General features: G+C 31.9%; 2 protein-coding genes across 2 annotated transcripts in view; both read left to right on the top strand.

Annotated features, from left to right (window-relative positions):
- LOC132188487 (LRR receptor-like serine/threonine-protein kinase IOS1) overlaps positions 1–2,395 on the top strand; it is a 12,593-nt gene extending 10,198 nt beyond the window's left edge. Inside the window, exons 11-14 of the mRNA XM_059602958.1 lie at positions 886–1,012; positions 1,223–1,285; positions 1,378–1,567; positions 1,872–2,395. Of these exons, the coding sequence (XP_059458941.1) occupies positions 886–1,012; positions 1,223–1,285; positions 1,378–1,567; positions 1,872–2,265 (774 nt within the window). The 3' untranslated portion in view covers positions 2,266–2,395. The remainder of the gene's footprint in view (positions 1–885; positions 1,013–1,222; positions 1,286–1,377; positions 1,568–1,871) is intronic.
- Positions 2,396–5,665: 3,270 nt separating this feature from the next.
- On the top strand, positions 5,666–11,948 carry LOC132187829 (LRR receptor-like serine/threonine-protein kinase IOS1). The gene is made up of 14 exons (XM_059602265.1): positions 5,666–5,722; positions 6,939–7,086; positions 7,197–7,734; positions 7,877–8,349; positions 8,457–8,595; positions 8,699–8,770; positions 9,222–9,293; positions 9,382–9,465; positions 10,038–10,210; positions 10,302–10,525; positions 10,617–10,743; positions 10,854–10,916; positions 11,009–11,198; positions 11,510–11,948. The coding sequence occupies exons 1-14, from the start codon at positions 5,666–5,668 to the stop codon at positions 11,946–11,948; spliced, it is 2,799 nt and encodes a 932-aa protein (XP_059458248.1).
- The last annotated feature ends 250 nt before the right edge of the window (positions 11,949–12,198 follow it).

Here is a 12,198-nt window from a genome sequence, read left to right on the forward strand (position 1 = left end):
CAAAATAATTAGAAAACAAAAACAAAAACAAAATGTAACTCTAATGTTAGATTGGGAGTAGTAGTTAGAATGGGTAAATGTATAGTTTCCCATATGATTTTTATTCACTCCAAATTTCATCAAATAAAAAATTTATCAAATATCTGAAGAAATAAAAAAAATTAAAAAAAATTTAATAAAAAAAAAAGAAAGAAAAGAAAACCTAAAGCATCGGTTAATTACGCACAACTACTAATGAAACCCCAAAAATTTATTTTGACTTTTAATTGCATGCCTTATTTTAACACCGTCAACACTATCATTATTAGTGTGTGTGACAATCCAAATCTAAGTGGATCTCGTTCGTGCAAAAAGAAGAAGAACAATTTTGTTGTTCCAATAGTTGCATCACTTGGTGGATTGTTGATCGTCTCATTAATTGTTGCTGCTACCTTGTTGGGACATAGAAGGAGAAAACATCAAGATGAGACTAAAGGTAAAATTCTAATCATAAGATTCAAATTCACACACACACACACAAAAAAATCTTTAGATACACACTTACCATGCTCATGATGATTTTACTAGTTGTAATGATAGATACTAAATCCAACATTCAAAATGCAACATTGGAGTCAATACAAGGACAATTTACATATTCTGAGCTCTTAAAAATTACCAACAACTTTGAGCGGATTCTTGGTAAAGGCGGAGTGGGAATAGTTTACCACGGCAACTTAGATCATCGTCAAGTAGCAGTGAAGATACTCTCTCCTTCATATGTTCAAGGGTTTCAGCAATTTCAATCAGAGGCACGTAATTGTAACTCTTATAAAATATTTATGATCATTAATATATATGATCGGACTTGTATATTAAAATCAAGGTAATAATTTGTAATTACAGGTTAAACTTCTTATGGGGCTTCATCATAGAAACTTAACTAGCCTTGTTGGGTACTGCTATGAAGGAACTAACATGGGACTCATTTATGAGTACATGGCCTATGGAGACTTAAAAGCACACCTTTCAGGTATATATGGGCGTAATTGAAATATTAAGCAAAAAGTACTCTAGTGTTAAGCTTATTAAATCTTACCCTTCTTATAGAAGAAATTTTTTATAGTTAATTATAGAATTAGAAAAATTTTATTACATTGATCAGTACTATATATGTAATCAACATTAATTTATTTGAATAACAAAACAGATCAAGGTTTACGCATTTTATTAATGGATGTAGGTGAGAAGGCAAATATCTTAAATTGGGAAGATAGACTCCGAATAGCGTTAGATGCAGCACAAGGTTAGCAATGAGCTTATTTGTATAATTCTTTCTTTTGAACGTCATTTTTTTTTCCCTCGTTTTCTACAAGTGATGTGGTCATGAATTTGTAGGATTGGAGTATTTGCACCATGGTTGTAAGCCACCTATAATTCACGGAGATGTGAAGCCTACAAACATCTTGTTAACTGAAAATTTATGTGCCAAATTAGCGGATTGTAGCCTATCCAAAATTTTCCTCAATGATCATGGCACCCATGTGTCAACTAATGTTGTTGGCAACCCTGGGTACCAAGACCCCGAGTGAGTATTTCTATTATTATTTTACTTAAGATCTTTGACATTCATTTTCTATGCCAATAAAAGAGTGACATTTATATTCCACAAAGATGTGACCCATTACGAAACGAAAAGGAAATACAAATGATATGTCGATAAATAAGATTAAATGTATTGAATTTAGGCCTTACGTGACATGTTTATTTTGATCCATGAGACAATTAAAAACGAACTCAAACATTAATATATTTAAAATCAAGGAAATTACAAGCTTTGTCAAGAATAACTTCGATACAATTATTAAAAAGTAACATGTTTTGACTTGCAGGTACTACATATCAAACAAGTTAACGGAGAAAACTGATATTTATAGCTTTGGTGTTGTTCTTTTAGAAATAATCACAAGTCGGCATGCAATAGAAAGATCTCGAGAAAGGACTCACATAAGTCAATGGCTGAGTTCCGAGCTTGAGAAAGGTAATATAAAAGGTATTGTTGATCCAAGGTTGCATGAATATTTCAACATCAACTCTGCTTGGAAAGCTGTCGAAATAGCATTGGATTGTTTATCTCCAACATCTACAAAAAGGCCAACTATGATTCAAGTAGTGGACATACTAAATGAGTGTTTGTCACTTGAATTGGCTCGCAGGAAGCTGGAGGGCCATAAGGACGAAACAATTGATTTTATTGAAATTATCAACATGAATTTGAGTACTTAACTCACTCCTTGAACATTTTTCACTTCCTGTACTTTTTTTGTTAGTGCATAATGTACTTCAAATGAACCATCCATGATGGTTCTAATGGACTATTTTGTTTGTAATATATATGTACTAAATTTACCATTCATATATTACTTACCTCCTTAAAACTTTAGTTCAGTGCAACTCAAACTTATTTTAAAAGTTTAGATGTCAGTTTGCTCGATCCCTCCATCCAAATTAGCCGTTTAACTTAATTGATGGCAAAACATATGAAATAACTAAATTTTTCTTTGACAATTTTGCTCGATCCCTTCATCCAGAGTTTAAATTTTATTTTTTAGTATAAAAACAATTTATCTCAATTTTTTTAGTCACGTGTTTTGAAAAGTGTTTTTTAGTATGATCAACATTTGAAAAAGTGTTTCATATGGGGTTAACATAAGAAAATTGTTTGGTCAACTTTATAAAAAATATTTTGTGTTTTCAGAGAAACAAGCACTAAAAATACCCAGAATAGCCCTGTTTAAAAAAAAAAAAAAAAAAAAAATTAAGAGAAAAAAATTTGTTATCGGGCACCCACCGCTTTACATGTTTTTCATAGAATTTTTAATTATATAAAAAATTAAATATTTTTTGAATTCAGGGGTATAATGGTCATTTCACCTATACTCTCTGATTAACTCACTAGTGGTAGGGGTCACATTGCAAATTTTTTTAAGCCAGATACACTAAATTGAGAGCTTTAAATTCTAGAGAATGATTGCAAAAATGCTGAAAATTCAGGGAATTAAGTGGAGTTTTTCCCATAAAAAAAAATTAAAAAGTGACCACGCGACTACTATCAGTGGAACAGATGGGTAGCGGCTACCTCAATCCTATAGACAACCAGGGGCAAACATACCCTTAGCTTAGTAGGGTTCTTGGCAACCCTGAAAAAAAAAAAAAAAAATTTAAGGTCCTTATAAAAATATAATTTTCTTTACTATGGTACCAGCAATGATAATTGGTTCCAGCAATGATGATATTTTTAGCTTTCTCAAGAAATTGCTAAAGATTGTTAAGATTGAGGAATAAATTGCTAAATATTTTATTACGAAAAATATAATAGATGAACTTTATTCCATGAAACATCGTCGTCAAACATAATTCTAAGGCGATGCCAAATTCTTCATTGCTTTTTCAATCTCGTCCCCCCTCACCCAAAAAGGTCACAAACTCTCAATTATTGTATCAAACTTTAAAAAATTCACCATCTCAGTCCTTTGTTAAGATTTTTTGTCAGATCCTAATAGAGGGGGTGAGGAATTCCCAAAATACCATTTTATTTTAATTTAAAAAATAAAAATAAATAAATTAAAAAAAAAAACTTTAATTGTAATCTAAGAGAGTTTTGTAATTACATAAAGTTTACAGGGGTATAATGGTCATTTCATCATTAACCATCTAATTTAACCTCAAACACTAATGGAAATGGTGAGATTGCAAATTTTTAAAAGTTTAATTCATTAAATTAAGAGTTTTTGAACTTCTAAAGAGAAATTGTAAAAGCAATATAATGAATCGAAAGTTTAAAGGGTTTAAGTGAAGTTTTCCTTTTTTTTTTTTTTTTGTTAAAAAAAATTTGTACATGTGAATAGCAAACTTGAAAATTTTTGTATGTAACTGTTGTATATAGTAAAGACATGTAACTTTTGTATAGAGTTATAACTTATGGTTTAGTATGAAATTAAGTAATTAAGGAAGAGCTTAATTCAAGTATGTTCAAAGATTTTTGGAGAAAATATATTTTAGGCCTACGACCTATCCACAGATACTACTATCGCATACGTACCCAATTAGACATTTTTTTTTTTCACTTTTCTCCCCAAAACACCCTTAAGCTTATTAAAAAGTAAAATTAAAAAATATATACAAATAATCATTTAAAAAAAATTAACGAGACTAATATGAAAAGGTCACCCTTTTTTGGTGTTTTCAGTTTTTTTTTTTTTTTTTTTTTTTTTTTGACAATTTTAGTTTTTTCAAATGGTTATTTTTAATGCAAAAGTGTCTAATGGGAGAAATATAGAAGACCCCAATTTTATTTTGACATGCGATGGTAATATGGGAGGTCCCAATGTCATTTTTAAAAGTTTGGAGGTGTAAGTACAAATGAGTGATAATTGAGCACTTAAAATATATGTTTTTCCAAGATTTTGTTTTTGTTTTTCTTTCATGTATCTTCAAAGATTTTTTTCCCCCCTTGGCATACATATTCTTTCGTTTTAGGAAAATGACGTTTGTCATTGGACTTGGACGATGATTACATTTTACTTGGTACACGAAATGATCATTTCTTTATAAATATGAATTGTGACTACTGAAAATACAAGCATAAAATTTTTTGGAGAAAATATACTTTAGCTCCTTAAACTATGACCACATTTTCATTTATGCCTCCAAACTTTAAAAAGTAACATTTGAGCCCCCTGAACTACCACCGATTGTTAAATTAGACACTTTTTTTTTTTCGCCTCAAAATGTCCTTGAAGTTAGTTAAAAATTACCATTTCAAATAAATTAAAATTATTAAAAAATTAAACAAAAAGGGTGAAAATTTTAAAATACCAAAAAGGGTGGTCCTTTTTTCATATTAGCTCCCTTACTTCTTTTTTTTTTTTTTTTTTTTTTTTTCTGACTGTTATTTTATGTATATATATATATATATATATATAACTTCAAGGGTTTTTTTTTTTTTTTTGTAGAAAAATGCAAGAAGCATCTAATTTGAGACGGAATAGTAGTTCACAGAACCAGATATCAATGAAAATTAATTTGCTTAAAATTCAGAAAGGTAAAGAATATTTTCTCCAATTTTCTTTCTGTTTTTTTCTCCATAGCAGGTATTGTTTTGTTTTAGGAACACGACGCTTGCCATTGACTTGGACGATGACCAATATATTAACCTATCTTTCTTCCCACCTTTAGCAAGAGTATGGAAAGGGCACAGGACCACGTGGTTGACTGCTGACTTAATGAATTTGCCATGCAATTTCCAAATTCACGTCCACGGTCGATATTCTTTCTTTAGAACGTGTTCTAAACGCCTAGACCTACAAAAAAAGGTTAATTATTGATAGAGAGACGACTGGAATTAATTGTCTTAGAACCAATGTACATAACAAACCCCCAAAAAACGTGTACCCCTGGGCATTGTACTTATGATTTTTTTTTATTTTTTACTTTATCTATTTATAAAAGACAGTTGGAAAGACTAATTATAACTATTCTAAGTACCTAAACCTAATTATAGTAGCTAGCATCTTCCTATATATTGGGGCTTGCAAGCTCTGAAATAGATGGGTAAAGATCTTCTAATTCTTTTAAGATAACTCTAGGGCATAGTCCTTAAAATCTTGACCCTTATTTTTATTAAATGGTTCTTGTTGGTGCGTTTTTCTGGTCCAAGAATTTGCTATCCAGTGATGGCCAGGTATCATTCATATATAACTAAAATTTATCTTGTTTTTAAAATTCAGACTTACCAAGTATATATATGAATACCTTATGTAAAATATTCTTCTTAAATATATCAAAATTCTGCTTCGCTAGTTATTCACCAAGCAAATTAGTAATCAACACAATGAGGGGGTGTTAACCCTGTAATTTCTAACAATTTTCTTGTTGAAATTGACTTCACTTTTTCTTGAAGAAATTAACCAACACTTTCACACACTCTAATTGGTGTGTAAGGGTCTCTTCTTTTCGATGCCAATGTAACCTATGCGTGTGGAAACTGCTCTCCTTTACTTGAAGTTAATTAGGGAAAACAAAAACGAAAAAAGTTAACTTTATCTTTAATACCCCAATTAATTACCTTTCATTTACGCATTCTTTCCACCAACTAATAATTAACATCCGTCACACTCAACTTTATCAAACTACCAATCATTAAGAAAAGCTCCTGATAGGTTTAACAAGACAAAAAGCCGCACACGAGCATGCGCACGTACATATGTTTTTTTTTTAAGGTGAAATAATAAAAATATCCTTAGGGGTGGTTTTGGGGTGGCCGAGCTATCTCTAGGGATGATTGTAAATTTTTAATTTTTAATTTTTTTTTTAAAATTAGGTCAAAATATTCAGATTTAGTCTAACAATTACCACACTGTCCATTTTAACCATTAGAGCTAACAAATTAAAGGTTTTTTTCTTTTTGGGCCGCGGCAAGAGTTCACTCGGGCTGCATTCCCATTTTTTCCCCTTTTTCTCCTTTCCCAGCTGATTGTAGTGGTTTAGAATCACCCTGTTTTCTTCCCCCTTGAGGGGTTGAGGGGCTGTAATGCTCTTTTTCTGTTAATGTTATGTTTGTTACCAAAAAAAAAAAAAAAAAAGAAGGGTTTTTTCTTTTTTTTTGTTAATAATTGTTAGTTGAAGGGGGTTTAGTTTGACACAAAATAGTTTGTGACAAATATGTAAACGATCGAGTAATAGAAGTTAAAATATAATTAAAAATACATAAATAAATAAACAACTTTGTGGGTACGATCTCCAAGTGCTAGACATGATTGGAACATATGAATTATACAATTTGATGAGGTATCAGTTAGCAAGATAATCCTTATACAATAATTACCTTCGCAGGGGAAAAAATTGCCTTTCTAGAAGTGTTCACTGTTGAGTTTACTAACAGTACTATACTTTTGCAGTATAAATTAAGCATGCATACCAGGCGGAAGATATGTCCGCGGATAAAGAAAAGGAAACAGATGGGGATGGGGTTCAAACATTTCATCTCTATATTGCTCGCTGGTTTGGGTCATGATATACTTGCTGTTCATGTCCAGGATCAATCAGGTATATATATACATATATATAATCATCATCGTCTCAAATTCTTAATCTTTCAATATATATAACTTTTGTTTTGATAATTAATATTCTGCATGTCTGATCTGTCGTCACAGGCTTCATAAGCATAGCTTGCGGGTTACCAGCGAATTCTAGATTTAAGGAGACGAAAACAGGCATTAATTACATTTCGGACGAGACCTTCATAGACTCAGGTATAAGTAAGAGCATATCACCTGAATTCACAGGTAACCAACAACAATACGTATGGAATCTCAGAAGCTTTCCTCAAGGAAACCGAAACTGTTACACCATAAACGTCACAGCAGGCACTAAATATTTGATCGGAGCAACCTTCTTGTATGGGAATTATGATGGAATAGATAATTTACCACAATTCGATCTATATCTTGGCCCAAATACGTGGGACACGGTCAAAGTGGTAAATTCATCGCTTAGAGTCGTCAAGCAGCTCATACATGTCCCATCTCGAAATTATGTACATTTCTGTCTCGTAAACACCGGCCTCGGAACACCATTTATATCAGCAATAGAGTTAAGGCCATTGATAAATACCTCCTATGTCACCACATCTGGATCATTGTCACTCTTTTCCCGCTTGGATGTTGGATCAACAAGCAATCAAGGATACAGGTGAGTCGTTTTACATGATTTCAAGTCATTTGCATTATTTTTGTAGATCTCATCCTCGATCCTCACAATAGAACATACTCAATTTTCTCTTGCCTTATACTAAATATATATATATATACACGCGTGACACGTGTTTATTTAGGTATGGATATGATGTTCATGATCGCTATTGGGTGCCCTATAACAAATTTGGGTGGACAGATTTAAGCACCTCGCTTACCATTGACACCACCAATAGTTACCAACCACCATCTGTTGTGATGAGTACTGCCGTCACACCTGTAAATGGTAACGATTCCTTACAGTTCTCCTGGGACTCAGAGTATGCGACTTCCGAATATTATGTGTACATGTACTTTGCTGAAGTCGTAAAGCTCGAAGCCAACCAGTACAGATCCTTCAACATTGCTGTAAACGAGAACTACTGGTATGGACCCTTTGCTCCTAATTACTTAAAAACAAACACTCTGGATAGCTCATCAGCCTTAAGTGGAAAAGCAAAATATGAAATTTCAATCTTCAAAACTGAAAATTCAACATTTCCACCCATCATCAATGCGATTGAGATATACTCCGTGAAATATCTCTTGCAATCAGAAACAGTCCAAGGAGATGGTACGTTTGTTTTACACACATATTTATATAGATATGCTTTTCACTATATGTCTTAGTTTGCATATATTTGACTGACTGTGGGAAGCATCATGCATGTGAAATTTTAGTTGATGCCATCGCAAAAATCAAGTCAACGTATGGAATAAAGAGAACTTGGCAAGGAGATCCGTGTGCCCCAAAAGAATACCCGTGGGAAGGTCTAAATTGTAGCTATGATGGTTATACTCCTCCTAGAATTACATCCTTGTAAGGCTATGCCTAATTCATATATATTAGCTTTATGATTTTCCAACTTATCTTGACTCTTATTTTAAGTCATTGTAAAACTTAATTTAATTAAATTCCTCAGGAACTTGTCCTCAAGTGGACTAATTGGAGAGATATCTGCCGACATATCAAATCTCGTAATGTTGCAATATTTGTAAGTATCACAATTTACATGATTAGATAATTTATAGAAACGTGATGATGATTGCTATAAATAATGATAGAAGGAGGATTACCAATAATTTAGAAATGTGTCATCTCAAATGTGATGTGAATTTTTAAATTAACAATAAATCAAAAATTAATAATGATCATATCAAATTCAGTGGTAATTTTAAAATTCACATCATATTTGTAAGGATGCAATGATGACTCGATTGCCAACCTACACATTTTCTATCGGAAAAATGTTAGCGGTTAATATTTTTTTCTAGATTTGGCCCATATTCTCTTATAATCAACCATTAGATTTGTGGACTTATGCGGATTCCACATAAGTTAATGGTGGATCCCAAAAATCTAATTGTTGATGTATTCAATTTTTTAAAAAATATTGGCTAAATATGAGGAACTTTCTAATAATATAAGTGATTTGCTCATTTCAGGGATCTTTCTAATAATAACTTAACTGGATCCGTGCCTAATTTTCTATCTCAATTGCAATACTTGAGGATCTTGTAAGTTACTTTTATTTTAAGACTGATGCTACAAATTTCACAGTTAAACAAGTTAGGGCAAAAACAATCATTCTACCTTTGCTTGTAGAAACTTAGAGCGAAACCAGCTGTCCGGTTCAGTTCCAACTGAACTAATTGCAAGATCAAAGAATGGTCGTTCATTATCATCAAGGTATGATTTTTGTCAAAGATCAAGGAAAATTGCATTTACTCCCATGCCTCTAACAACGTACATATGCATCATATTTGCTATGTTCTCCAATTTTTAAATCTTTGTCACCCCAATCCCTAATCTTGCACGTAGGTTGTAATGTCACATTCTGCGTCCAAAATGATTAAAAAAAAAAAAAACCGAAAAAAATAATTTAAAAAAAAAACAAAAAAACAAAAAAAAAAAAAAATCTGAAAAAAGGCAGAACTTCGGGAAAGAAACGAAAAAAGAACAAATATAAAAAATAATGGCCTCTAATTAATTAGGCGAGGAAGAGAGCATTGCAACCCTAATGCATGTGATAGATTGGGAGGGCATTTTAAATATAGTAATTAAAGGGGGTAAATGTAGTTTCCTATAATTTTTCTTAACTCCAAGTTTCATAAAAATTAAAAAAAAAAAAAAAGTTAACAGATATATGCAAAAATCCCTAAGCGTCGTTGGTCAATTACAACTGCTATCGATACATTAAAAATTTCTTTTGACTTTTATTTGCATAACTTATTTAATGCCATTAACACTATCATTTCCAGTGTGGGTGACAATCCAAATCTTTGTGGATCCGATTCGTGCAAACAGAAGAAGAACAATTTTGTTGTTCCAATAGTTGCATCACTTGGTGGATTGTTGATCCTCTCATTGATTGTTGCTGCTATATATATCTTGTTGGGAATTAGAAGGAGAAAACATCAAGATAAGACTAAAGGTAATATTTTAATCATAATATTCAAATTCACAAAACAAAGAAAAAATTTTCCTTAGATACGCACTTATTATGCTGATCATGGTGATTTTAGCAGTTGTAATAATAGATGCTAGATCCAACATTCAAAATGTATCATTGGAGTCAATACAACGACAATTTACATATCCTGAGCTCCTAAAAATTACCAACTTTGAGAGAATTGATGGTAAAGGTGGATTTGGAACAGTTTACCATGGCACCATAGATGACACTCAAGTAGCAGTGAAGATGCTCTCTCCATCATCAATTCAAGGGTTTCAACGATTTCAATCCGAAGCACGTAACTGTAACACACATAAAATTTTCATGATATATATATATGGTCTGATGTATATATTAAAATTAAGGTGATAATTTGTAATTACAGGTTAAACTTCTTATGAAGGTTCATCATAGAAACTTAACTACTCTTGTTGGGTTTTGCTATGAAGGAAGTAACATGTGGCTCATTTATGAGTACATGGCCAACGGAAACTTAAAAGAACATCTTTCAGGTTTGGGCATAATTGAAATATTAAGCAAAGAATACTTCAAATTTCAGCTTATTAATTTATTTTGAATAACAAAACAGATAATGGTTTAAGCATTTTATTGACAAATGCAGGTGAGAAGGCAAACATCTTAAATTGGGAAGATAGAATTCAAATCGCGACGGATGCAGCACAAGGTTAGCAACGAGTTAATTTGTATAAATATTCTTTCTTTATAACGTCATTTTTTTCTCCTTTTTTCTGTCAATGATGTGTTATGAATTTGTAGGATTGGAGTATCTACATCGTGGTTGTAAGCCACCTATAATTCATAGAGATGTGAAGTCTACACACATCTTGTTAACTGAAAATTTCCATGCCAAACTAGCTGATTTTGGCCTATCCAAAATTTTCCCATGTGATGGTGGCTCCCATATGTCGACTGATGTTGCTGGCAGCCCTGGGTACCTAGACCCTGAGTGAGTATTTATGTTATTACTTCATTTACTTATTAATCATCTTCAACATTCGTTTTCTTTCCCAATAAAAGAGTGACATTTATATTCTGCAATGATGTGACCCATTACAAAATGAAAATGAAATACAAATGATTTACTGAGAATAAAGATGAAATGTTTTTGATTTTGGCCTAACGTGAAATGTTTATTTTGATCCATGAGAAAATTAAAAAGATCTCAAATATTAATATATTTTAAATCAATGTAGTTGCAAACTTTGTTAAGAATAAATTTGCTACAAATATGAAAAAATAACATGTTTTGACTTGCAGGTACTACATATCAAACAAGTTAACGGAAAAAAGTGATGTTTATAGTTTTGGAGTTGTTCTTTTAGAGATAATTACAAGTCGGCCCGCACTTGAAAGATCCCACGAAAGGACTCACATAAGTCAATGGGTGAGTTTCTTGCTTGCTAAAGGGGATATAAAAAGTATTGTTGATCCAAGGCTAGGTGGAAATTTCAACATCTACTCTGCTTGGAAAGCTGTCGAAATAGCAATGGTTTGTGTATCTCCAACTTCTGCTGAAAGGCCAACTATGAGTCAAGTAGTGGCCGTACTAAATGAGTGTTTGCCACTTGAATTAGCTCGCACAAAGGAGGGCAACGAGTACAAATCAATTGATTTAATTGATGATCAATATGAATCTCACTACCGAACTCAGTCCTTTAGCACGGTAAAGGACATATTGAATCTTGAATCTTTTTGACTTTTTGTAATATTTTGTTAGTGCATACTATACTTCAAATGAATCATCCATGATGGTTCTAATGGTCTATTTGTTTGTAATATGTACTACATCTGTCATCATTGTCAAAACCTCGATCCTTTCAATTTGGCCATTTAAAAGTGATGGCAAAACATATGAAATAACTAAATTTTCTTTGACAAATATTGTTAGTTTAATGCCTTTTTAACTATAAAAGATTTTTTATCTCAACTTTTTTGAATAGTATTTC

The sequence above is a fragment of the Corylus avellana genome, chromosome ca7 (assembly GCF_901000735.1).
Source record: "Corylus avellana chromosome ca7, CavTom2PMs-1.0".
NCBI classification, from domain to species: Eukaryota; Viridiplantae; Streptophyta; class Magnoliopsida; order Fagales; family Betulaceae; genus Corylus; species Corylus avellana.